The sequence below is a fragment of the Oncorhynchus clarkii genome, chromosome 21 (assembly GCF_045791955.1).
Source record: "Oncorhynchus clarkii lewisi isolate Uvic-CL-2024 chromosome 21, UVic_Ocla_1.0, whole genome shotgun sequence".
Lineage (NCBI taxonomy): Eukaryota > Metazoa > Chordata > Actinopteri > Salmoniformes > Salmonidae > Oncorhynchus > Oncorhynchus clarkii.
This window is the reverse complement of record NC_092167.1, coordinates 25120964-25148155: the sequence shown is the minus strand read 5'-3', so window position 1 is coordinate 25148155 and position 27192 is coordinate 25120964. Positions and strand designations below refer to the sequence as shown.

Here is a 27192-nt window from a genome sequence, read left to right as displayed (position 1 = left end):
CAACTTTGGCAGCGATTATAGCCTTGAGTCTTCTTGGGTATGATGCTACAAGCTTGGCACGGCTGTATTTGGGGAGTTTCTCCCATTCTTCTCTGCAGATCCTTTCAAGCTCTGTGATGGGGAACATTGTTGCAAAGCTATTTTCAGGTCTCTCCAGAGATATTCAAATGGTTTCAAGTCCAGGCTCTGGCTGGGCCACTCAAGGATATTCAGACTTGTCCCGAAGCCAGTTTCGGCTGTGTGCTTAAGGTCATTGGGGTGGCAGGGTAGCCTAGTGGTTAGAGCGTTGGAGGTACAAAGGTACAAATCTGTCGTTCTGCCCCTGAACAGGCAGTTAAACCCACTGATCCTAGGCTGTCATTGAAAAAAAGAATTTGTTCTTAACTGACTTGGTTAAATATAGGTAAATAATTGTTTGAGTGGAAAGTGAACCTTTACCCCAGTCTGAGAGCTCTGGAGCAGGTTTTAATCAAGGATCTCTCTGTACTTTAATCCGTTCATTTTTCCCTCGATCCTGACTAGTCTCCCAGTCCTTGCCACTGAAAAACATCCCCACAGCATGATGCTACCAAACCACCATTGTTCACCGTAGGGATGGTGCCAGGTTTCCTCCTGACGTGACGCTTGGCATAGGCCAAAGAGTTCAATCTTGGTTTAATATTTAGGTGCCTTTTGGACAAACTCCATGCGGGCTCTCATGTGCCTTTTACTGAGGAGTGGCTTCCGTCTAGCCACTCTACCATAAAGGCCTGATTGGTGGAGTGCTGTAGAGATGGTTGTCCATCTGGAAGGTTTTTTGCTCTGACATGTACTGTCAACTGCTGGACCTTATATAGATAGGATTGTGCCTTTCTAAATCGCGTCCAATCAATTGAATTTACCACAGGTGGACTCCAATCAAGTTGTGGAAACATCTCAAGGATGATCAAAGGAAACACCTGAGCTCAATTTCGAGACTCATAGCAAAGGTTCTGAATACTTAAGTAAATAAGGTATTTCATTTTTTTAATGTTCAAATGACTACAAAACCTGTTTTTACTTTGTCATTATGGGGTATTGTGTGTAGATTGATGAGGACTTTTTTTTATTTGATACATTTTAGAATAAGGCTGTAATGTAACAAAATGTGGAAAAGTGAAGGGGTCAGAATACTTTACAAATGCGCTCTACATGATCAAATACAAATCTTAGAATCAACTATTAAAGACTACCAGAACCCACTGGATTCTCCAGTTACATTGAATGAACTACAGGACAAAATACAAACCCTCCAACCCAAAAAGGCCTGTGGTGTTGTCGGTATCCTAATTGAAATGATAAAATACACAGACCACCAATTCCAATTGGCTATACTTAAACTCTTTAACATCACCTTCAGCTCTGGCATCTTCCCCAAAATGTGGAACCAAAAAGTGGAGACAAATTGGACCCCGATAACTACCATGGGATATGCGTCAACAGCAACCTTGGGGAAATCCTCTGCATTATCATTAACAGCAGATTCCTACATTTCCTCAGTGAAAACGATGTAGTGAGCAAATATCGAATTGGCTTTTCACCAAATTCCCATATGTCAGACCACAAACTCACCCTGCACACCCAAACAAACCAAAACAAAGGCAAAGTCTTCTCATGCTTTGTTGATTTCAAAAAAAGATGTTGACTCAATTTGGCATGAGGGTCTGCTATATTGATGGAAGCAGTGTTGAGGGAAAAACATACAACATTATAAAATCCATGTACACAAGTGTGAGGTTAAAATTGGCTAACAACACACACATCTCTTTCCACAGGGACCTGCAGTGAGACAGCGATGCAGTTTGAGCCCCACCCTCTTCAACATCTATATTAACGAATTGGCGAGGGCACTAGAACAGTCTGCAGCACCTGACCTCGCCCTACTAGAATCTGAAGTCAAATGTCTACTGTTTGCTGATGATCTGGTGCTTCTTTCCAAGGAGGGCCTACAGCAGCACCCAGATCTTCTGCACTGATTCTGTCTGACCTGGCCCTGACAGTAAATCTCAGTAAGACAAAATAATGGTGTTCCAAAAAAGGTCCAGTTTGCTAGGACCACAAATATAAATTCCATCTAGACACCGTTGCCCTACAGCACACAAAAAGCTATACATATCTTGGCCTAAACATCAGTGCCACAGGTAACTTCCACAAAGCTGTGAATGATCTGAGAGACAAGGCAAGAAGGGCGTTCTACGCCATCAAAAGGAACATAAAATTCGACATACAATTAGAATCTGACTAAAAATACCCATTGTCCTTTATGGTTGTGAGGTCTGGGGTGTGAGGGAGTTCTGAGGGAAATATGTGTCTCTAATATGGTCATACATTTGGCAGGAGGTTAGGAAGTGCAGCTTAGTTTCCACCTCATTTTGTGGGCAGTGTGCACATAGCCTGTCTTCTCTTGAGAGCCAGGTCTGCCTACGGCGCCCTTTCTCAATAGCAAGGCTATGCTCACTGAGTCTGTACATAGCCAAAGTTTTCCTTAATTTTGGGTCAGTCACAGTGGTCAGGTATTCTGCCACTGTGTACTTTCTGTTTAGGGCCAAATAGCATTCTAGTTTGCTCTGTTTTTTTGTTAATTCTTTCCAATGTGTCAAGTACTTATCTTTTTGTTTTCTCATGATTTGTTTGGGTTTAATTGTGTTGCTCTCCTGGGGCTCTGTGGGGTCTGTTTGTGTTTGTGAACAGAACCCCAGGACCAGCTTGCTTAGGGGACTCTTCTACAAGTTCATCTCTATGTAGGTGATGGCTTTGTTATGGAAGGTTTGGGAATCGCCTCCTTTTAGGTAGTTGTAGAATTTAACGGGTCTTTTCTGGATTTTGATAATTAGCCTAATTTTGCTCTGCAGAGTCTCAATTTGGTGTTTGTCCCATTTTGTGAGTTATTGGTTGGTGACCAAAGCCTCACAACCATAAAGGGCACTGATTAAAAAATATATACTATTATATCATCTCCCCACACTTCTAAAACCAAAGTTGCACCTATGCCTGTGGCACTGATGTTTAGGCAGAGGTATGTATAGTTCTCTCTCTCTCTCTCTCTCTCTCTCTCTCTCTCTCTCTCTCATAGTTGTTATTTGTGTCTGTCTTCTGTTTATCATTTTTTTTATCCTTTAATCGACCTTTTTCTTCCCTTGTTTTCTCTCTTCCTATTTGAGGAATGAAAGAGAGAGAAATAGCTATGGAGGATAAAATAGAACAAATGTTTTTCTTTTCCATTCCTTTTCTATATCTGCCTCTCTCTATTGCCTCTCTCTCTATCGCATCCCTCTCTAATCCTCAGTTTCTCATCCTCTCTCTTCTGTCTACGGCACCCCTATATACCCCTCTATTTCATTCTCCCTCCCCTCCCGTCTCTTTCTCTCCACTCTCTCTCTCCCTTTCTTCTATCTATCAGTGAGTTTGTGGGTGGGTCTATAAATACTCAGTCAGCATCAACCTGAAGCCCACACCCCCTCCTTCCCCCAAAACATTGACTCACTCTCTCACCCTCCCTCCCTCCCTCCATTTCTCTATCTCTCAATCTTCTCAGTCCCAGCATGAAGAAACCTAAAATCAAAGGTATGTTTTGTTGACTTGGGAGAAAGATAAACAGTGTGTGTCACTTGTAGTAAGGGAGAAAGAGAAACTGTGTAGAGCAGGGAGGGGCAACTGGCAGCCTGCGGAACAATTTCCAAAAACAATCTGACCTATGTTTTTTTCAACTTACAGTTGAGAATTGCAATAGTAGAATACATAAGGTGCAATTTCGAAATTTGGCTGTGCATCGAAATTTGGTTATGTCAGTCACTGACAGTCACTCAATTAGTAATGTCAGCTAACAATTTTTAGATTGGTAAGTTAGTGTAGCCAGCTATCTAAACTTGTAGTAATCATGGCCAAATACCGACCAGGGCCCTGACCTCCAGTAGGCCCCCAATGATTTTATTAGTCACTCTCACCCAGATATCATATTAACATGGCTAAGTCATGGCAAAATGTGTAGAATTGTAGGAAATTAATTTTAAAACTGCAAGATTGTATCTCCACCCCACGTCAAAACGGATAGAATTGCAGGAAATGTGCTATTTTCTTCTCTCTGCCCTATGGCAAAATTAGGAGAATTGCATGAAGTTTGTTATAAAATTGCAAAATGTTCTCTCCACGCCATGGCAAAATGTGTAGAATTGCAGAAAATGAACTTTAAAAGTCCAATGCAGCTGCTTTTATCTCAATATCAAATCCTTTCTGGGTTACAATGAAGTACTTTACAGTGATTGTTTTAAAATAAAATGGTAAAAAATAAACAAAAATAGCTTTGCAGCAAAAAGTAATTTCTCAAGTAAGAATTTTGCTAAGACTGTCTGGGAGTGGTCTGAGTGTGAAGGGAAAACTGAAAACTAGCTGTTATTTGTCTATTAACTAATTACACCATGCAGTCCAAAACTCCAAACCACCCAAGCAGGCTGAAATTTCGGGCAGTCTTTTCAAACAGCATCATCATGTAAAAAATGTCACAGTATTGTTCCAACCTCATAATGTGTAAATATATATAAAACACAGGGAAATCACCTTTTTGATTGCACTTTGGCTTGAAAGGGATAGTTCACCCAAATGACAAATCATCCGAAAGTATTTACAATTGATTGGGAAGCTCATAAAGGTCACTTATAGAGGTTTTGAACATGATGTTTGAAAATTGCTATTATCTGTCCCATGACGAATGGCATCAAATGCTAAAACTTTGACAAGGTAAAGAAACCAATGTGTCATTTTGTAATTTGGGTGAACTATCCCTTTAAAACCAAACATTTTCTCTCCATAATTCAAGACATTGGCCAGTAAAAATAATTAGTAGGGTGTAGGGGGGCCAAATCTTGCCTAGGGCCCCCAAAAGGCTAGGAGGGTATAATGCATTTAGTTAACAGAGTTAGAAATAGTTTAATTGCACAAATGGATTGATTGCATAAATCATTTGACTGCATGTGTGAGTATGGATGTGGGTGCGCAGACCCACAAGTTCAGATTTTTTGTGGCCCCCAACCCCATCAAAGTTGCACATTCTTGGTGTAGAGTGTAGAGGAGATGCACAGCTTCAGTCCTCAAGGACAGCAATGTTGGCTGGTTTTCATAATTTTTTATATTCGAAAATGGACCTTTCAGTGACATGTATTGATCTAACAGAACTTGAGCACCTGCACCCCATAGAGGGTAAAGAGTGTGTGATACAAAGAAGATACACACCTGCCCAGGATCTCCAGTAGCTCTGCCACACCGTTGAAGTGCTCGGTCTCGTAGATAAACCTGGAAGAACAGAGACAGGTCACACACACACTGTCACACAAACGCATAATTTGCAATGTTAATGTGTGAGTGTACATGAGTGTCTGTGTGTGTTTGCATGTTAGTGAGTGAGTATGTGAGTGTGTATATGTACATGCATGTGTGTATACCTGAGCGTGTGTGTGTGCGTGGTACCTGAGGAAGATATTGTTGATCTGTTTGCGTATGTATGCCCGCAGGCCGAGCAGTTTGCCGTAGACACGATGCAGGATGGTCTTTAGGTACTCTCTCTCCCTCGGATCCTCACTGTCAAACAATTCCAACAGCTACACGCACGCACACGCACACATACACACACACACACAGAGAAAGAGAGATAAATGATCAAAATGCAGAACCCAGAGAGTCTGAGTAATACACAAACAGAGACAGACATATTGAAATACATATTGTAAGAGGCAGACATGTAAGAAATGGATTTCTACCTGAAGAACAAACTTCTGGTCAACGTAGCGTTTGGCCATGGAGGGCTGGAAGTCTGGGCTCTCCAGGAAACGCAGAAAGAATTCATACACCAGCTGAGAAAACATACACACATAGTACACACACACAGTTGAGACAGAGTTAAATAAAAATAAAAAAGACAGAAGGTGATAGATGGAATCATCTTCACAAATATAGATTTCAAATCTGTTTCTAATCGTGTGACTGCCCATATATGTATGTATGTATGTATGTATGTATGTATGTATGTATCTGTGTCTGTGTCTGTGTGTGTGTGTGTGTGTGTGTGTGTGTGTGTACACCTGCAGGTGTGGCCAGGAGGCCTCTAGAGTGGGTTCATCCTCCTCCGGGTCAAACTCTGGGTTCTCACTGGGAGGTAATGTCCTGAAGATATTCACTGAGATCTAAAAGAGGTTGGAGGGTTGGAGGAGAGGAGAGGAGAGGTGGAGGGAGGAGGCAGGAGGAAAGGAAAAGGATGAAAATAAGAGAATAGAAAATAAATTAACCTAGGCTTCTCTGAACTTCAAAACCCTTTCTCTTTTCTCCAATGCTATCTATCTCTTTCCTTCGTCTTGTCCCTCTCTTCCTCTCCTCCCTCTTTCTCTCTCCTTCAACCAATAATTTTTTTCTTCTACACTCCGGTTGAAGAGTTCTTTACATCTTTCCACCTCCTCTCATCCCTCCCTCTCTCCCTTTCTCCACTCTTCTACTCTTCTCGATCCACTCTCCACCCCCTTTCCGCTACTATTATCCCCCCTCTCCCTCCCTCTCTCCTCTCACGTTTTCTTCTTCCTCCTGCCTCCTCCTCCCTCCCTCACTCCTCCTCTCTCACCATCTTAATAGCCTCTGGGTAGAGTGGCTCTATCAGAACTCCTCTGCTTGTAGCAACAGACTCCACCAGTTCGTTGAGCGCAGCTCGTTTGATCTCTTTCCCCTTCAGGTCAGCCACACAGTCCAGGAAGTCAAAGAGGACGCAGCACTGCTGCAGCTTCTTACAGAACAGGTCATGGAGCTCTGCCACAGGGGCATCTGGGGAGGTATGGAGAGAGGGAGAGTGAGAGGGATGGAGAGACGGAGAAGTTAAACACAACACTCCCACAAACAGTCAAAACCGTTAAACCAACAGACTGCACTTTTTGATCACATCAAGGTAACACCAAACAGTAAATTTGTGAGAACTAAATGTTCAAAGTCTCTGTTAAAAATCTACATCCATCCCTCCCCTCTTCTCACCACTCCAACCTTTTCCCCCATCCCTCCTTCCCTCTCACAGGGCTCTACGCTGACCTTTTTTATAAGGAGCACATGTGCACTTAAGTTGAAAAATGTAGGCGCACACACAAAAAAATTGTAACACAATGAAAAATATTTGATATATATATATATATATATATATAATCCCCAAAAATGTTAGGCTCACTGGTGCTCCTAAATAAAACTTCCAGGTAGCACAGCAAAACATTTAAGTGCATATGCGAGTAAAATGGTCGAACTGTAGAGCTCTGTCTCACCCCTCCATTCTTTTATCCTCCCTCCATCCATTCCTCTCTCTCTCTCTCCCTCCATAGTCCGACTATGAAGGAGAAATTGAATCAGTTTTTAATAGAGAGTAATTGTATGAAGAAGAGCCGAACTAGGAACCAGAAAGTACAGATCGAGAAAGGGAGGGAAAATAGAGAGAAAGAGAGAGCAAAGGAGTATCCCTATAGTAGGGATGGGCAACAGACGGCTCACGGAGGCCCGCGGATCGATTTCCAAAAACGGGGGGGAGGGCCGCGGATCGACTTCCAAAAACGGGGGGGAGGGCCGCGGATCGATTTCCAAAAACGGGGGGCCGGCCCTCCCGCAAAACGTTTACATTTTTGGGGTCTCAACGTACTGTTGAGAATTAGAATTGTAGAATACACAAGATGCAATTTAAAAATGTGGTTTTGTTACAGTATGTAAGTCACTGACAGTTACTCAAATAGCCATGTCAGTAAATGTTTTTTTCATTTAACCAGGCAAGTCAATTAAGAACAAATTCTTATTTTCAATGACAGACTACACTGGCCAAACCCAGACAACACTGGGCCAATTGTGCACTGCCCTATGGGACTCCCAATCACAGCTGGTTGTGATACAACCTGGATTTGAACCAGGGTGTCTGTAGTGACACCTCTATTACTGAGATGCAGTGCCCTAGACTGCTGCGCCACTCGGGTGCTTGGTAATTTAGTCTAGCCAGTTATCTAAACTAGTTATCATGGCCAACGAGTAATCATGGCCAAATATCGACAGGGCACACAAGGCACATGCCCAGGGGCCCTGACCTCCAATGGGGCCCCATTGATTTTGTAAGTCACTCGCAATCAGATATCATATTAACATGGCATAAGTCATGGCAAAATGAGTAGAATTGTATGAAATTTGTTGTAAAATTGCAACATATGTAGAATTGAAGAAAAATAGAAGTTTAAAATAATTAAAATAACATAGTGAGGCTATATATACAGGGGGTTTAGTTAAGATATTTAAGTAGTTTAACTGCACAAATATATTGATTGTATAAATCACTAGACTGCATGTGTGGGTATGGATGTGGGTACGCAGACCCGCAAGCCACTGCGTCGCCTCATGATGAGTTCCAATTTTTTGTGGCCCCAATCCCCATCAAAGTTGCCCATCCCTGGGCTACAGTATCAAGGAAAGGAATTGTGCTGGGAATAGAGTGTGTGTCCCCAATAGACCCATGGGGCTCTGTTCAAAAGTAGTAAACTATATAGGGAATAGGGTATCATTTAAAGATACCTTTTTGCTTGGTAGGGAAGATTAGCGATACAGGAGAAGGGGGTGGTAGGGAAAGAAATGGAGAGAGGGGGAGCGAACTTGAATAAGAGAGACAGAGAGATAGAGAGAGAGAGAGAGAGAGAGAGATATAGAGAGAGAGATACCACCTTTTTTTCTAAGATTGTAGCTATCTAGAACCTAAAAGGGTTCGTCGGCTGTCCCCATAGGAGAACCCATTGAAGAACCCTTTTTGGTTCCAGGTAGAACCCTTTTAAGTTAATTGTAAAACCCTTTACACAGGTAGAACCGAAAAGAGTTCTACCTGGAACTAAAAATAATTTTACATGGAACCAAAAAGGGTTATCCTACTGGGACAGTTGAAGAACCCTTTCGGTACCCTTTTTTCTAAGTGTACATATTGTAGCTTCCGGAGCACAGTGGCAGAAAAATACAAATTAAATTGGAGACAGTGAGTTTGTGGAAACAGGGATGGAGAGAGAGGAAAAGAGAGAAAGAGAGAGCTAGAGAGCGAAAGGGTAGGAGAGAGAAAGAACGTGAAATAAACAGGGAGTTTAAAGATGTGCAGACATCTTTAAGGGGCAGACATGAAGAAGCATCACTGATTCAGACACCCGGCAACACACACACACAGCCAGAGCTAAATATAGTACTACCACAGAGAGATTGAGAAGAGAGAGAGAGACAGGACAGAGATGGGGGAAAGGGAGAGACAGAGGGAGAGATACAGGGAAACGGAAAGAGAAAGAGAGAGAGGGAGAGGGAGAGGAGAGAGATGGGGAAAGGTCGAAAGAGAGAGAGAGAGAGAGAGAGAGAGAGAGGAGAGAGAAAGGATTAAAGGATGACATCATCTATGTTGCTCTTCTGTCTTACTCTCTTCCCCTTCCTCCCTCCATATCCCTGGGTACCTCTCCTCCCTCCCTCCATCCTTGGCTCTGTGGCTTTCTAAATGAGATGAGCAACTACTACTCTCGTCTTTAAAAAACACTTTTTCTGTTTTGGCTGTTTGTGTGTGTGTGCATGCGTGTGTGTGTGTGTGTGAGACGAAGAGCCACTATTATAGCAGCAGCCCTCCTCCGTCTCTCTCTCATTGTCTAACCTCACCCACATTGTGACGCAGTGAGAGAGAGAGAGAAAGAGAAAGGGAGAGAGACAGGGGGAGAGAGAGAGAGAGAGAGAGAGAGAGAGAAAGAAAGACAGACAGAGACAGAGTGAGTGAGAGAGTGAGAGAGAGAGTGAGAGAGTGAGAGAGAGACAGAGAGAGAGGACATAGAATAACTATTTCTTTATTATGTCCCTTTCAAGAAGTGTCTTACATATCAGAAAACACAACACAGCATCACCACATAAGGGACAATCCAAAATGTACTGGGCTGGGGTGGGTACAGAATAAGGCAGGGTTGTCTAACTTGTTTTTTGCTTTGGGGAGGGTTGTGTTTTTTTTTATTGGGCACAGAAGATGGTCAACATTACCCTTTTGCAGGTTTTGCTGCATAATTTATTCCATCCTAGTCAAATTTCCTCACCTGCTTGCATGCACCTCACCTACAGTACCAAGTTTTGACACACCTACTCATTCAAGGGGTTTTCTTTATTTCTCAAATTTTCTACATTGTAGAATAATAGTGAAAACATGAAAGCTATGAAATAACATATATGGAATCATGTCGTAACCAAATATTTTAGATTTTTCAAAGTAGCCAGCCTTTGCCTTGATGACAGATTTGCACACTCTTGGCATTCTCTTTACAAGCTTCACCTGGAATGATTTTCCATCAGTCTTGAAGGAGTTCCCAGATATGCTGAACACTTGTTGGCTGCTTTTCCTTCACTCTGCGATCCAACTCATCCCAAACCATCTCAATTGGGTTGAGGTTCGGTGATTGTGGAGGCCAGGTCACCTGATGCAGCACTCCATCACTCTCCTTCTTGGTCAAATAGCCCTTACACAGCCTGGAGATGTGTTGGGTCATTGTCCTGTTGAAAAACAAATGATAGTCCCACTAAGCGCAAACCAGATGGGATGGCGCATCGCTGCAGAGCATAATTCTGTGGTAGCCATGCTGGTTAAATGTGCTTTAAATTCTGAATAAATCATGCAGAGATCATTCATTCACCTACTCTGCATCTCACAAAGAAATGGTGGTTGGAACCAAAAATCTCAAATTTCACTCATCAGACCAAATGACAGATTTCACCATTCTAATGTCCATTGCTTGTGTTTCTTGGCCAAAGCAAGTCTCTTCTTAGGGGCATCATGGTTTGGGACTGCTTTGCTACCTCAAGGCAGGACAGCTTGCTATCATCGATGGAAAAATGAATTCTCAAGTTTATCAAGACATTTTGTAGGAGAATGTATCTGTCCGCCAATTGAAGCTCAACAGAAGTTAAGTGAAGCAACAGGACAACAACCAAAAAGACAGAAGTAAATCAATAATAGAATGGCTTGAACATAATAAATACACCTTCTGGAGTGGCCCAGTCAGTCCTGACCTCAAACCGATTGAAATGCTATGGCATGACCTCAACAGAGCGGTTCACACCAGACAGCCCAAGAATATTGTGGAACTGAAACAGTTTTGTAAAGAGGAATGGTCCAAAATTCCTCCTGACCATCGTGCAGGTCTGATCCATAACTACAGAAAATGTTTGGTTGATGTTATTGCTGCCAAAGCAGGGTCAACCTGTTTTTAAATCCACATACTTTTTCCAACCTGCATTGTGAATGTTTACACGATGTGTTCAATAAAGACATGAACATTTATAATTGTTTGTCTGTTATTAGTTTAAGCAGACTGTGTTTGTCTATTGTTGTGACTTAGATGAAGATCAGAACCAATTTATGACCAATTTATGCAGAAATCCAGGTAATTCTGAAGGGTTCACATACTTTTTCTTCCCACTGTATATCAAGGTGTTTTGGTACTTCCCTTATGCACTACGCTTTTCCGTGCGCTAACTATTACTATACCACCAGGTCAATATGGTCTACCAGTCTAACTGTATATCCTGCCCTCACCCACCATTCATAGTGACAATGGTAGTAGGTGGATCGTATATGTCCAGATCTGCAATAGACTGACTAGCATTCATACAACACAAAAAAATCATTCAAAGCTGCACCAATTTTCAACATTCTACTCTAGGCTGCAGTGAAAATGTCATTTGAATAATGGTGCAACATTTTTCATTCAATTTGAATCAGTTCTACACTCGATAATGTACAAGGTCTGGAAAGGGACAGTAACAGGCCAGTCTGGCTGTATTTTCAATTCTCATACTGAGATATGCTGTCTGTTGCGGATCATCATTCTCCCAAGTCGTCCTATGTGACCACATAAGCTGCGTTTACACAGGCAGCCCAATTCTGATCTTTTTTCCACTAATTGGTCTTTTGACCAATCACATCATAAATGTTCACATCAGATGTTTTTCAGAGCTGATCTGAATGGTCAAAAGACCAATTAGGGAGAAGAATACCAAGAACACCATGCCTGTGTAAACAAAGACATATCCTCCCAGCAGGCCCAGTTATTAAGGAAAGCTTAATGGTGCTCTGCCTCCTCTTCAATCTGTACGACTACTCCTCGCGCACCTAGAACCTAACTCTTTAATATAGCCTTTGAGATTTGTGTTTAATGTAGGAGTTATTTAACACAAATATTTGTAATTTATATTTTACAATGTATTACCTTTTATATGTGGCATAAACACAACCAGTCACAATGTTTTAATCTGATTAGGCTACTTCAAAAGTCTCCTGTAGGATAACTACGCACGTTCTTCCAAAAAATAATGCGGCAGCCATCTGATAAATGGAAAGAAACATCTGTTACACAACACCGAAAGGTTTAATGACATTCTGAGATTGTCAAACAAAGCCTTCGATACTGAATAAGTATGTTCTGTTTATCGAGATTGACATAAGTTAGGCTTCCATTCAATTGGCAAAAGATTTTCATGTGAATATTTAAAAATCCACATAAAGAAAATATGCGTATTTTCCCACCAATGGTGTTTCCACCAAACAGACTAAAAAACACCATGTGATAACATAGTGCACACAAAATTTACTTTTTCTCTTAAGTTTTCATGTACCGAATAAAAATCGGTGTGTTTACATCACATTTTCAGCTCTACTGATAGTTTTGTCACAAAGACTTTGCGTTAAATAGCAAATGTGCCTACTCTGGTCATGGCACGTGCGCTCCAGCCAACAGCTAGCAGACACAGTGCGGGTAGGCTGTGCTGGTAGGCTAGTCTACATGTTGACATTATTATGGCATCCAAGCAGTCAAGCATCTACCATCACGTCACCAGAATCAGACACTCAATATTTATTGGAAATGAGCATTAAAAGATCACCGTGCACTTTCACCACCCTGTGTTCATCATACGTTATTTAACACTGACATTAACTGCATGATTTCCCGAGTCGTAGTGGGAGAATCACACACCATATCATTATGTGACTACAAGTTTACTTCTATATGATGGTTATTATATCAATATTCAGGCAGGTCACCCGTGATACAAGTCAGTATTCAACATCCATCCATGTCTGAAGATGAAGGAAGATGGTGTGGAAACCGGCCGCTTAGGGGCAACAGTGAGCACTGTTACCTTCAATTAGGTTTTGGTTTTGCTAGTGTGTTGTGGACGGGAACGGCAGATGGGTGCCATCATCTGCCTCTGGTTTGAAAGGTTGCATGTTCCAGAATGACAACCACCTCTGCAGCACTCCACCAATCAGGTCTTTATTATAAAGCGGCCAGACGGAAGCCACTCCTCAGTAAAAGTCACATGACAGCCCGCTTGGAGTTTGCCAAAAGGCACCTAAAGGACAAGATTCTCTGGTCTGATGAAAACCAAGATTGAACTCTTTGGGCTGAATGCCAGGCGTCACATCTGGAGGAAATGTAGCACCATCCCTACGGTGAAGCAGGGTGGTGACAGCATCATGCTATTGGGATGTTTTTCAGCGGCAGGGACTGCAAGACTAGTTAGGATCTAAGGAAAGATGAACGGAGAAAAGTACTGAGAGATCCTTGATGAAAACCTACTCCAGAGCGCTCAGGACCTCCGCCTGTTGCGAAATGTCATCTTCCAACAGGACAATGACCATAAGCACTCAGTCAAGAAAAGGCAGGAGTGGCTTCGGGACAAGTCTCTGAATATCCTTGAGTGGCCCAACCAGAGCTTGGACTTGAACCTGATCATACATCTCTGGAGAGACCTGAAAATAGCTGTGCAGCGACGCTCCCTGTCCAACCTGACAGAGCTTGAAAGGATCTGCAGAGAAGAATGGGAGAAACTCCCCAAATACATGTGTGTTGCGTCATACCCAAGAAGACTCAAGGTTGTAATCACTGCCAAAGGTGCTTCAACAAAGTACTGAGTTCATTTAAGGACCTTTTTTTCAATTTTCGCCTAAAATGACATACCCAAATCTAACTGCCTGTAGCTCAGGACCTGAAGCAAGGATATGTATATTCTTCATACAATTGAAAGGAAATACTGAGAGGTTTGTGGAAATTTGAAATGAATGTAGGAGAATATAACACATTAGATCTGGTAAAAGATAATACAAAAACAAAAAGATGCGTTATTTAATTTTTTTCATCATCGTCTTTGAAATGAAAGAGAAAGGCCATAATATAATATTGCAGTTTAGGCGCTAGTTTGATTTTGGCCACAAGATAGCAGCAGTGTGTGTGCAAAGTTCCAGATTGATCCAGTGAAGCATTGAAATACTGCACAGTATTTTGTATCAAGTCTCCCCAAATGTGCTGAATTGGTCAATTGATACATTTTCAAGTACATAACTACAGAAAACCTAGAAAAATGTTATGGTAATGCAAAATTTAAGTTTACACACTCCCAGGAATGTCATAGATGATGGATCATTAGCTTATACACTAACTTTCACACATCAAGATGGCCAGGCAGGGTGGACGTGGAGCCAGAGACAGCAGGGGTTCAAACTGTAGAACCCAGTTCCTACATTTTAATATAACATGTATTTTATCAAACAAAACTATGCTACATTGTATCTCTGGGACCCCCAGGATGTCAAATCAGAGCAATATTACTGAATGTAAGTACATTATTTACCTTGAACTGAAGGTATCAAACCAGTTGACGTGATAAACGTTTTTTGTTGTTGTGCACTCTCCTCAAACAATAGCATGGCATTTTTTCATTGTAATAGCTACTGTAAATTGGACAGTGCAGTTAGATTAACAAGAATATAAGCTTTCTGCCCATATAAGACATGTCTATGTCCTGGAAGGTTTGCTGTTACTTACAAAGTAATTCTTGTCACATTAGCGCACGTTAGCGTACGTTACTATCAACCTTCCCGGTATAGGGACACCGATCCCATATAGCAGGGGTGGGCAATTCCAGTCCTCGAGGGCCTGATTGGTGTCACAGTTATTCCCAAGGCCCAGCTAACACAAATTAATCCAATAATCACCTACTCATGATCTTCAGTTTAGAATGCAATTTGATTAATCAGCTGGTGTTTGCTAGTGATGGCCCTCGAGGACTGGTGTTGCCCACCCCTGCCATAGATGTTAAGGGTCTGAATACTTATGTAAATGTGATATCAAATTTTTATTTCTAATACACTTGCAAACATTTCTAAAACCCTGTATTTGCTTTGTCATTATGGGGTACTGTGTGTAGATTGATGAGGTGGAAAAAACAATTTTATTTACAGATAGCCAGGGGCACACTGCAACACTCAAGACATAATTTGCAAACAAAGCATTTGTGTTTTGATGAAAATAATCATGGCCTCCTAACCTTCAAGCTGCATACTGGACCCTATTCCAACTAAACTAAACTGCTTCCTGTGCTTGGCCCTCCTATGTTGAACATAATAAACGGCTCTCTATCCACTGGATGTGTACCAAACTCACTAAAAGTGGCAGTAATAAAGCCTAAAGAAAATATAATAAAACTATCGGTCTATATAGAATCTTCCATTCCTCTCAAACATTTTTGAAAAGGCTGTTGCGCAGCAACTCACTGCCTTCCTGAAGAAAAACAATGTATGCGAAATGCTTCAGTCTGGTTTTAGACCCCATCATAGCACTGAGACTGCACTTGTGAAGGTGGTAAATGACCTTTTAATGGCATCTGACCGAGGCTCTGCATCTGTCCTCTTGCTCCTAGACCTTAGTGCTGCTTTTGATACCATCGATCACCACATTCTTTTGGAGAGATTGGAAACCCAAATTGGTCTACATGGACAAGTTCTGGCCTGGTTTAGATCTTATCTTTCGGAAAGATATCAGTTTGTCTCTGTGAATGGTTTGTCCTCTGACAAATCAACTGTATATTTCGGTGTTCCTCAAGGTTCTGTTTTAGGACCACTATTGTTTTCACTATATATTTTACCTCTTGGGGATGTCATTCGAAAACATAATGTTAACTTTCACTGCTATGCGGATGACACACAGCTGTACATTTCAATGAAACATGGTGAAGCCCCAAAATTGCCCTCGCTAGAAGCCTGTGTTTCAGACATAAGGAAGTGGATGGCTGCAAACGTTCTACTTTTAAACTCAGACAAAACAGAGATGCTTGTTCTAGGTCTCAAGATACAAAGAGATCTTCTGTTGAATCTGACAACTAATCTTAATGGTTGTACAGTCTTCTCAAATAAAACTGTGAAGGACCTCGGCGTTACTCTGGACCCTGATCTCACTTTTGACGAACATATCAAAACTGTTTCAAGGACAGCTTTTTTCCATCTACGTAACATTGCAAAAATCAGAAACGTTCTGTCCAAAATTTATCCATGCTTTTGTTACTTCTAGGTTAGACTACTGCAATGCTCTACTTTCCGGCTACCCGGATAAAGCACTAAAGAAACTTCAGTTAATGTTAAATACGGCTGCTAGAATCCTGACTAGAACCAAAAAATTTGATCATATTACTCCCGTGCTAGCCTCGCTACACTGGCTTCCTGTCAAGGCAAGCTTTTACTGCTAACCTACAAAGCATTACATGGGCTTGCTCCTACCTATCTCTCTAATTTGGTCCTGCCGTACATACCTACACGTACGCTACGGTCACAAGACGCAGGCCTCCTAATTGTCCCTAGAATTTCTAAGCAAACAGCTGGAGGCAGAGCTTTCTCCTTATAGAGCTCCATTTTTATGGAATGGTCTGCCTACCCATGTGAGAGACGCAAACTCGGTCTCAACCTTTAAGTCTTTACTGAAGACTCATCTCTTCAGTCAGTCAAATGATTGAGTATAGTCTGGCCCAGGAGTGTGAAGGTGAACGGAAAGGCTCTGGAGCAACGAACCGCCCTTGCTGTCTCTGCCTGGCCGGTTCCCCTCTTTCCACTGGGATTCTCTGTCTCTAACCCTATTACAGGGGCTGAGTCATTGGCTTACTGGTGCTCTTTCATGCCGTCCCTAGGAGGGGTGCGTCACTTGAGTGGGTTGAGTCACTGATGTGATCTTCCTGTCTGGGTTGTGCCGTGGCGGAGATCTTTGTGGGCTATACTCAGCCTTGTCTCAGGATGGTAAGTTGGTGGTTGAAGATATCCCTCTAGTGGTGTGGGGGCTGTGCTTTGGTAAAGTGGGTGGGGTTATATCCTTCCTGTTTGGCCCTGTCCGGGGGTATCATCGGATGGGGCCACAGTGTCTCCTGACCCCTCCTGTCTCAGCCTCCAGTATTTATGCTGCAGTAGTTTATGTGTCGGGGGGCTAGGGTCAGTTTGTTATATCTGGAGTACTTCTCCTGTCTTATCCAGTGTCCTGTGTGAATTTAAGTATGCTCTCTTTAATTCTTCTTTCTTTCTCTCTCTCGAAGGACCTGAGCCCTAGGACCATGCTTAAGGACTACCTGGCACGATGACTCCTTGCTGTCCCCAGTCCACCTGGCCATGCTGCTGCTCCAGTTTCAACTGTTCTGCCTGCGGCTATGGAATCCTGACCTGTTCACCGGACGTGCTACCTGTCCCAGACCTATTATTTGACCATGCTGGTCATTTATGAACATTTGAACATCTTGGCCATGTTCTGTTATAATCTCCACCCAGCACAGCCAGAAGAGGACTGGCCACCCCTCATAGCCTGGTTCCTCTCTAGGTTTCTTCCTAGGTTTTGGCCTTTCTAGGGAGTTTTTCCTAGCCAACGTGCTTCAACACCTGCATTGCTTGCACTTTGAGATATCATCTGATGTACGAAGGGCTATATAAATAAATTTGATTTGTTTAGTGAGTCCACCAGATTAAAGGCAGTAGGGATGACCAGGGATGTTCTCTTGATAAGTGAGGGAATTGAAGACATTCCTGCCCTGCTAAGTATTCAAAATTTAACGAGTATGTTTGGGTGTCAGAGAAAATGTATGGAGTAAAAAGCACATTATTTTCTTTAGGAATGTAGTGAAGTAAAGGTTGTCAAAAATATACCCCCAAAAATTACTCAATTAGTACTTTATAGTAGTTTTACTTAAGTACTTCACACAACGAGTTAGAGTAAAATCATCACAAGGAAATATACTGACACACAAAGCTCAAATTACATTGACATTTCATCAATGACTGTGCCTTTAAACAGCTTGGAAAATTACAGAAAATTATGTCATGGCTTTAGAAGGCTAATTGGCTAATTGACATAATTTGAGTCAATTGGAGGTGTATTTCAAAGCCTACCTTCAAACTCAGTGCCTCTTTGCTTGACATCATGGGACAATCAAAAGAAATAAGCCAAAATTGTAGACCTCCACAAGTCAGGTTCATCCTTGGGAGCAATTTCCAAATGCCTGCAGGTACCACGTTCATCTGTACAAACAATAGTACGCAAGTATAAACACCATGGGACCACGCAGCCGTCATACAGCTCAGGAAGGAGACGCATTCTGTCTCCAAGAGATGAACGTACTTTGGTGTGAAAAGTGCAAATCAACCCCAGAACAACAGCAAAGGACCTTTGTGAAGATGCTTAAGGAAACAGGTACAAAAGTATCTATATCCACAATAAAACGAGTCCTATATGGACATAACCTTAAAGGCCGCTCAGCAAGGAAGAAGCCACTGCTCCAAAACCACCATAAAAAAGACTACGGTTTGCAACTGCACATGGGGACAAAGATCGTACTTTTTGGAGAAATGTCCTCTGGTCTGATGAAAGAAAAATAGAACTGTTTGGCCATAATGACCATCGTTATGTTTGGAGGAAAAAGGGGAGGCTTTTTTATGGCGGGGGCGAAGAACACCATCCCAACCGTGAAGCACGGGGGGAGGCAGCATCATCTTGTGGGGGTGCTTTGCTGCAGGAGGGCACTTCACAAAATAGATGTCAGGAAAATTCTGTGGATATATTGAAGCAACATCTCAAGACATCAGTCAGGAAGTTAAAGCTTGGTCGCAAATGGGTCTTCCAAATGGACAATGACCCCAAGTATACTTCCAAAGTTGTGGCAAAATGGCTTAAGGACAACAAAGTCAAGGTATTGGAGTGGCCACAAAGCCCTGATCTCAATCCCATAGAAAAAGTGTACGTGAGCAAGGAGGCCTACAAACCTGACTCAGTTACACCAGCTCTGTCAGGAGGAATGGGCCAAAATTCACCCAACTGATTGTGGGAAGCTTGTGAAAGGCTACATGTAACGTTTGACCCAAGTTAAACAATTTAAAGGCAATGCTACCAAATACTAATTGAGTGTATGCAAACTTCTGACCCACTGGGCATGTGATGAAAGCTGAAATAAATCATTCTCTCTACTATTATTCTGACATTTCACATTCTTAAAATAAAGTGGTGATCCTAACTGACCTAAGACAGGGAATTTTTACTAGGATTAAATGTCAGAAATTGTGAAAAACTGAGTTTAAATGTATTTGGCTGAGGTATACAGTGCCTTGCGAAAGTATTCGCCCCCCTTGAACTTTGCGACCTTTTGCCACATTTCAGGCTTCAAACATAAAGATATAAAACTGTATTTTTTTGTGAAGAATCAACAACAAGTGGGACACAATCATGAAGTGGAACGACATTTATTGGATATTTCAAACTTTTTTAACAAATCAAAAACTGAAAAATTGGGCGTGCAAAATTATTCAGCCCCTTTACTTTCAGTGCAGCAAACTCTCTCCAGAAGTTCAGTGAGGATCTCTGAATGATCCAATGTTGACCTAAATGACTAATGATGATAAATACAATCCACCTGTGTGTAATCAAGTCTCCGTATAAATGCACCTGCACTGTGATAGTCTCAGAGGTCCGTTAAAAGCGCAGAGAGCATCATGAAGAACAAGGAACACACCAGGCAGGTCCGAGATACTGTTGTGAAGAAGTTTAAAGCCGGATTTGGATACAAAAATATTTCCCAAGCTTTAAACATCCCAAGGAGCACTGTGCAAGTGATAATATTGAAATGGAAGGAGTATCAGACCACTGCAAATCTACCAAGACCTGGCCGTCCCTCTAAACTTTCAGCTCATACAAGGAGAAGACTGATCAGAGATGCAGCCAAGAGGCCCATGATCACTCTGGATGAACTGCAGAGATCTACAGCTGAGGTGGGAGACTCTGTCCATAGGACAACAATCAGTCGTATATTGCACAAATCTGGCCTTTATGGAAGAGTGGCAAGAAGAAAGCCATTTCTTAAAGATATCCATAAAAAGTGTTGTTTAAAGTTTGCCACAAGCCACCTGGGAGACACACCAAACATGTGGAAGAAGGTGCTCTGGTCAGATGAAACCAAAATTGAACTTTTTGGCAACAATGCAAAACGTTATGTTTGGCGTAAAAGCAACACAGCTGAACACACCATCCCCACTGTCAAACATGGTGGTGGCAGCATCATGGTTTGGGCCTGCTTTTCTTCAGCAGGGACAGGGAAGATGGTTAAAATTGATGGGAAGATGGATGGAGCCAAATATAGGACCATTCTGGAAGAGAACCTGATGGAGTCTGCAAAAGACCTGAGACTGGGACGGAGATTTGTCTTCCAACAAGACAATGATCCAAAACATAAAGCAAAATCTACAATGGAATGGTTCAGAAATAAACATATCCAGGTGTTAGAATGGCCAAGTCAAAGTCCAGACCTGAATCCAATCGAGAATCTGTGGAAAGAACTGAAAACTGCTGTTCACAAATGCTCTCCATCCAACCTCACTGAGCTCGAGCTGTTTTGCAAGGAGGAATGGGAAAAAATGTCAGTCTCTCGATGTGCAAAACTGATAGAGACATACCCCAAGCGACTTACAGCTGTAATCGCAGCAAAAGGTGGCGCTACAAAGTATTAACTTAAGGGGGCTGAATAATTTTGCACGCCCAATTTTTCAGTTTTTAAATTGTTAAAAAAGTTTGAAATATCCAATAAATGTCGTTCCACTTCATGATTGTGTCCCACTTGTTGTTGATTCTTCACAAAAAAATACAGTTTTATATCTTTATGTTTGAAGCCTGAAATGTGGCAAAAGGTCGCAAAGTTCAAGGGGGCCGAATACTTTCGCAAGGCACTGTATGTAAACTTCCGACTTCAACTCTATTTTACACATCTCCGATTTGGCATGTCTCTTGTGATGCGGTTCACAGCAGCACAGACGGATGTGACAACTGCGTCATAGTTTTGAACAACCCTTCCCCCCCTTTTGTTCCATGCTGGCTGAAGTAACCAGCTAACACCAGACACAGATGAAAAGGAATCATATAAATATCTTTGCCATAGATAAATAGTGTACACTTTTAATTATATTTCCTGACACCCTACAGTCAAATATTGGCACCAGTAGAGTAGCTATCTGGCTATAAACCACGCAACTCTGCAAACATGCCTTCTCCGATGTTGGTTACAAGGCACTGTTTTTTTTATTAGGTAAGAGAATATCATGTTACCATTGGTGTATTAAAAAGTGAATTAGGGTGATATCAGCCATTCCCTTTAATAATCCCGCCTCCTGAATCCAGGAGTTTGACATGGGGGAGGGGACCAGTAACTTTATGATCAAACTTTATTTATGCAGAAGCAACAATAGTTGTTCATACTTTGGTCATCATACTTTGTGCTGGTTTTATATATCATCCAATTTCATGAGAAACATGATTTTGACTGTTCATGACCTTTAGTGAAAGAGACGTGGTTGTTGAATTAATTCATTTTCAGTCCTGTGGCCTTCATCAAATGAGTTCTTAGGTGAATGTTATTATTATAATTAAAGTCTTTATCACAATACATTACATATCTCATAAGGCCTTATTTTGAGACCTAGCTTTATCCTAATACAGAAACTCATGGTTTACATGCCACATCGGGCCTGCAAGTAAGTTTGCAAAATTCTGGCAAATCTCCCAAAATTCCTAAGTTTAAAACCTGTTTGAAGGATTTCCAGGAATCTTCACACTGGGATTTCTTGAAAACAAGGGAAATTTACCAGCATTTTGCAACCCTTCCTGCAAGTCACATTATGCTGGCTTGCAAAGTGTTTAGTAATTCCTAAAGGAATCCAGCCAGTGTTAGTCCATCCAACAGTTGAAATGTGTATTCACCTGCAACTTGCATGTATAATGGCTGCCAGCATTAGAAACAGTGTGAGGAGACCACCTAAGTATTTTAAACTGGAACAACCATTTCAGTAACAGGTGCAAAAAAGTATGGATTAGTTAGCATTTTTTGTATTTATCAAACAATAAATTACTCAATGTACAGTACATGCAAAAACACATATTAAAAACAATTCTTGTTGGCACTAATCTGTACCTTTGCTTAGCAGAAAAGCTACAAATTGACAATGTATTGAAGAAAGGTACATATTTGTACCCAACATAATGCACAATGATGAATATACCTGTGCCAGGCTTATATTGAAGGCGTGGCTTAGTGGGTGTGTGGCTTTCAGTTAGTTATTTTTCGCCACCCATGAGTGGAAGTGTTGTGCCAGTTTAAAAAGTCTATAGTTAAGTTAGTTAAAGTTTGAGTATGTCTGCTGCCACTTCTGAAGTCTTCATATAGGCTTACATAAGAGCATTTCACACTAAAGGGCTGTAATGGATAACATAGTGACCTTAACACAACACTGCCATGAGGTATGGACTTTGTGGCATAATGTTGTTGTGGTGTTGACTTTACAGTTGCTGGATCCAGGTTCAAGTCCCAGTCAGGGACTTGGTGTCAGAAGTTGAATGACAGAGGGGTGTGTACATTTGAGGACTTGGTATAGAGAACAGGTATGTTTTTGTCACTTAAAAGGAAAAAACGGTTTTGTCACTATGGTGATACCCTGAAAAGGCACACCTTTTCTAAAGTTACACTTTTGTACCTGTAGACTATATGTAAGAAAGATACTGTTTTGTCCCCTAAAAGTACACAATTGGCTTGTTTAAAGTACGATTGGCAAGGGTATAATTGTGTGTGTGTGTGTGTGTGTGTGTGTGTGTGTGTGTGTGTGTGTGTGTGTGTGTGTGTGTGTGTGTGTGTGTGTGGTCACGAGAAACTATCTGGTCTATCTTAGGGAGCAAGGCTCTGCCAACGGCTTCAGCGCTCAGAGCTCACACACACAAAAACACTCACACACAGACAGAACCCCCTTATGCCTCTGGATTCTAACTGTGTGCCCTTCATCGTCTGCATATTCTATCACTTATCCAACTGTATTTTAATTGATTGTTGTATTCCAGTGTTTCCTAATCCTGGTTTTGGGGACCCGAAGGGGTGTCCATTTTTTGGTTTTGCCCAAGCACTAACACACCTGATTCCACTTATCAAAGGTTTGATGATGAGTTGATTAGTTGGAACAGGTGTGTAGCGCTACAGTAGGGCAAAAACTAAAATGTGAACCCTTTTGGGTTCCCAGGACCAGGACTAAAAAACACTGATGTATTTAATTTGATTGTAATTGATTCAGAATTTAATTGGATTCAGTAAAGAATCTGTATGAGTAATGTTATAATGTTCTAGAAACACGACCAGGCCTTTGTTATAGGTTCACTGGCTGCGTTTCAAATGGCACAGTATTTTCTATGTAGTGCACTACCATTGACCATAGGGCTCTGGTCAAAAGTAATGCACTACAAAGGGAATATATTGCCATTTGGGTCACAATAACTCTTGGGTCGAATTGACTCTTGATAAACAGATTCTCTGCCTCAACTTCCTAGTCAATTAAAGGTAAAATAATACATAATAAAACTAAAAAGGGGAGAGAAGGAGTGAAGAGGAGAGGAGAGGAGGGGAGAGGAGAGGAGAGGGGGAAAGTCTACCCCGTGGGTGAAAATGTGACCTTAGCATCGTTAGCGTGTTAGCTAAAGCGTGGAGACCCATGACCAGGGAGACAAGCTGATGCCGTAGCCTGAGGGGAGGACATCAAAGCTGGGGATGAGTGCCAAGCTAACAGCCTGTTTGAGGGAGATGTGGAGGTCTGGAGGACAAATACTTATTTATTTTACTTTATTGTTGCATGTGTACTCACAAAGCTTCTCGGAGCAGAAGTGGTTATGTAGAATTAGGTCCCCTGTAATCTTATTCATTATGATCTAAAAGACAAAACTGTGCACTCCTACTCTGAGATACTTTATGAATACAATGATGATGTTCTTTTCCACACAGAAGACGATGCAAAATTATTGCCTGATGATCTTCTTAACATAATACCTTTCTGATTCTGATTTCAATCACTACAAATCATCCTTCCTTCAGATTGAAATACTGTCAAAAGTACTGTCAGACTGATCTGTAATAGACTGTCATATCCCCAATTAAAAAAGTAAACATTGGCCGTTTATTAAATTACTTCCTTTTACATGGTGGGGTTACAAATAAATGTTGATAACAAAATTGAGTCATGGGCCAAAAAGGTTTGGGAACTCCTGCATTATGGGATGCTCTGTTCTAGATTCATCCACTTTGATAATGATTAGAAATTACTTGATTAGCCTACATCAAACATACACTACATGGCCCAAAGTATGTGGACACCTGCTTGTCGAACATCTCATTCCAAAAATATGGGAATTAATATGGAGTTGGTCCCACCCTTTGCTGCTACAACAGCCTGTGCTTTTCTGGGAAGGCTTTCCACTAGATGTTGGAACATTTCTGCAGGGACTTGCTTCCATACAGTCACGAGCATTAGTGAGCTCTGGCACTGATGTTGGGCGATTAGGCCTGGCTCGCAGTCAGCATTCCAATTCATCCCAAATGTCTTCGATGGGGTTGAGGTCAGGGCTCTATGCAGGCCAGTCAAGTTCTTCCACACTGATCTCAACAAACCATTTCTGTATAGACCTCGCTTTGTACACGGGGGCATTGTCATGCTGAAACAGGAAAGGGCCTTCCCCAAACTGTTGCCACAAAGTTGGAAGCATAGTGTCGTCTAGAATGGCATTGTATGCTGTAGTATTAAGATTTTCCTTCATTGGAACTAAGGGGCCTGACCTGAACCATGAAAAACAGCCCCAAATTATTATTCCTCCTCCACCAAACTTTACAGTTGGCACTATGCATACGCCAAACACAGATTTGTCCATCGGACTGCCCGATGTTGAAGTGTGATTCATCATTCCAAAGAACGCATTTCTACTGTTCTAGAGTCCAATGGCGGCGAGCTTACACTACTCCAGCCGACGCTTGGCATTGTGCATGGTGACCTTAGGATTGTGTGCAAGAAGCTCCCGACTAACATTTCTTGTGCTGATGTTGCTTCCAGAGGCAATTTGGAACTCAGTAGTGAATGTTGCAACCGAGGACAGACACATTTTAAGCACTACGCACTTCAGCGGTCCCGTTTTGTGAGCTTGTGTGGCCTACCACTTCACGGCTGGGCCGTTGTTGCGCCTAGACGTTTCCACTTCACAATAACAGCAATTACAGTTGACCAGGGCAGCTCTAGCAGGGCAGAAATTTGACAAACTGACTTGTAGGAAAGGTGGCATCCTATGACAGTGCCATGTTGAAAGTCACTGAGCTCTTCAGTACGGGCCATTCTACTACCAATGTTTGTCTGTGGAGATTGCATGGCTGTTAACTCGATTTTATACACCTGTCAGCAACGAGTGTAGCTGATATAGCCAAATCCACTAATTTGAAGGGGTGTCCACATACTTTTGGCCATGTAGTGTAATTGTATATACGGTCTATTAGCCTACATACACTACGTCCTAATGGACTATACCATGCACGTTGATAGGCTTATGATTTTAAATGACTAAATCAAATCAATAAATGTTGTTGATGTACTGTAGTGCACTACTTATTCCATATGTAATGCACTACTTTGACATCATATTCCCTATGTAGTGCACTACATTTCATCAATAGTCCTATTACATAGAATACAGCCTAGGCTGTAGGCCTATTCCTGAAAAAAAAAGATAGAATCGAAGTTGATGGAGATGTAGGACAGCCTTTGGGCCCTGGTCAAAAGTACACTATTGAGGAAATAGCCTGCAACCTAAATCATATTACAGGCCATACTACATAGAATAGACCTTGATGAGCAGGTATTGGACCCATCTTTGAGCAAAGGCAGGCCTACTATAAACATAGAATACACATTGATAGGACATAAAGTAGTAGCGTACTACAAAAGGTCTCATACATAGAATAGATATTGAGGAGAAAGCAGAGGACCCACCTTTGAGCAGCGGCAGTGGCGTTAGCTCGACCTGGGAGCTCTGATAGCGGAACTGGGACGAGGAGTGGGAGCGCCTCTGCCGGGCTCTACGCATCGAGCGCCGGGGAAACCCATCCACCTTCTCCGCTGACGGTACCGAGAACCCGGTGGTCGGGGAGGACGGGCTGGTCGGGGGCAGTTTAGTTGTCTCCATCGCTGCTGTGTTGTATTGGCGAGCTGTCCGGTGTGTATGTCAAGTTTGTGTGTCTGTGTCTGGATGCGCCGATGAGATGCTAGTGAAGGAGAGGCGTATAGGATTGAGATAGGATGAACAGTTTTTAATCCTTAAAAGAGCTAATACGTTAACAAATTAATAAAAATTGATAATCTGGGAATGGAACAGAGGGATGGGGAGGATTAGAGGAGGGGGGATAGAGGAGGGAGGAAGGGATATAGATGGAGAGGTGCACAGAGGGACGGATGGTGTGTGTGTTGCTTGTGACTGCCTGCCTGCCTGCTGCCTAACGTCTCAATACAGCAGAGGGAGGAAAAAACGGTTGCTTCACTCGTTTTTAAATTAACCGAAACATATTTTTATGCAAAGACAAACGCATAGATCTAACGGGTAGGCCTAATTGTCCATGTATCTATCGATAGAGATAGGAAGAAACGCATGGGTTGTTAAGACTACTACTAAGTCATCAGCCTAAATGTGGTATTTATGTATATATTTCTGTCATGAATAGAGCCCATAGCCTATAGATCCTTAGATAAAGCACATCACACCGATAAAGCAGGTTATAGGGATCATTCCGAACATGTCAACATGAATCCATAAAATCAGTTGTTTGATTGGTCCTTTCTCATCGATGATAAGTAATTCATTAATTGATTCGTTTATAAAGGCTCATATCATAAAACCATTGATCCGAGTCCTTCTCATCACTGTTCTCCGGTTCCGTTAACGGTTCCGTTATTCGGTAACCTGCCTGGCGTTGCCGTTAGACGGATCTGCGATCCGCGCAGGGCGG

General features: G+C 42.0%; 1 protein-coding gene across 1 annotated transcript in view; it reads right to left on the bottom strand.

The window, feature by feature from the left end:
- The window catches only part of LOC139378787 (serine/threonine-protein phosphatase 2A 56 kDa regulatory subunit beta isoform-like), a 42725-nt gene extending 15941 nt beyond the window's left edge, over positions 1–26784 (bottom strand). Inside the window, exons 1-6 of the mRNA XM_071121286.1 lie at positions 26183–26784; positions 6620–6816; positions 6090–6191; positions 5769–5861; positions 5479–5609; positions 5245–5304 (exon numbers count right to left, since the gene is read on the bottom strand). Coding sequence (XP_070977387.1) covers positions 5245–5304; positions 5479–5609; positions 5769–5861; positions 6090–6191; positions 6620–6816; positions 26183–26375 — 776 coding nt within the window. The 5' untranslated portion in view covers positions 26376–26784. The remainder of the gene's footprint in view (positions 1–5244; positions 5305–5478; positions 5610–5768; positions 5862–6089; positions 6192–6619; positions 6817–26182) is intronic.
- Between the last annotated feature and the right edge of the window lie 408 nt (positions 26785–27192).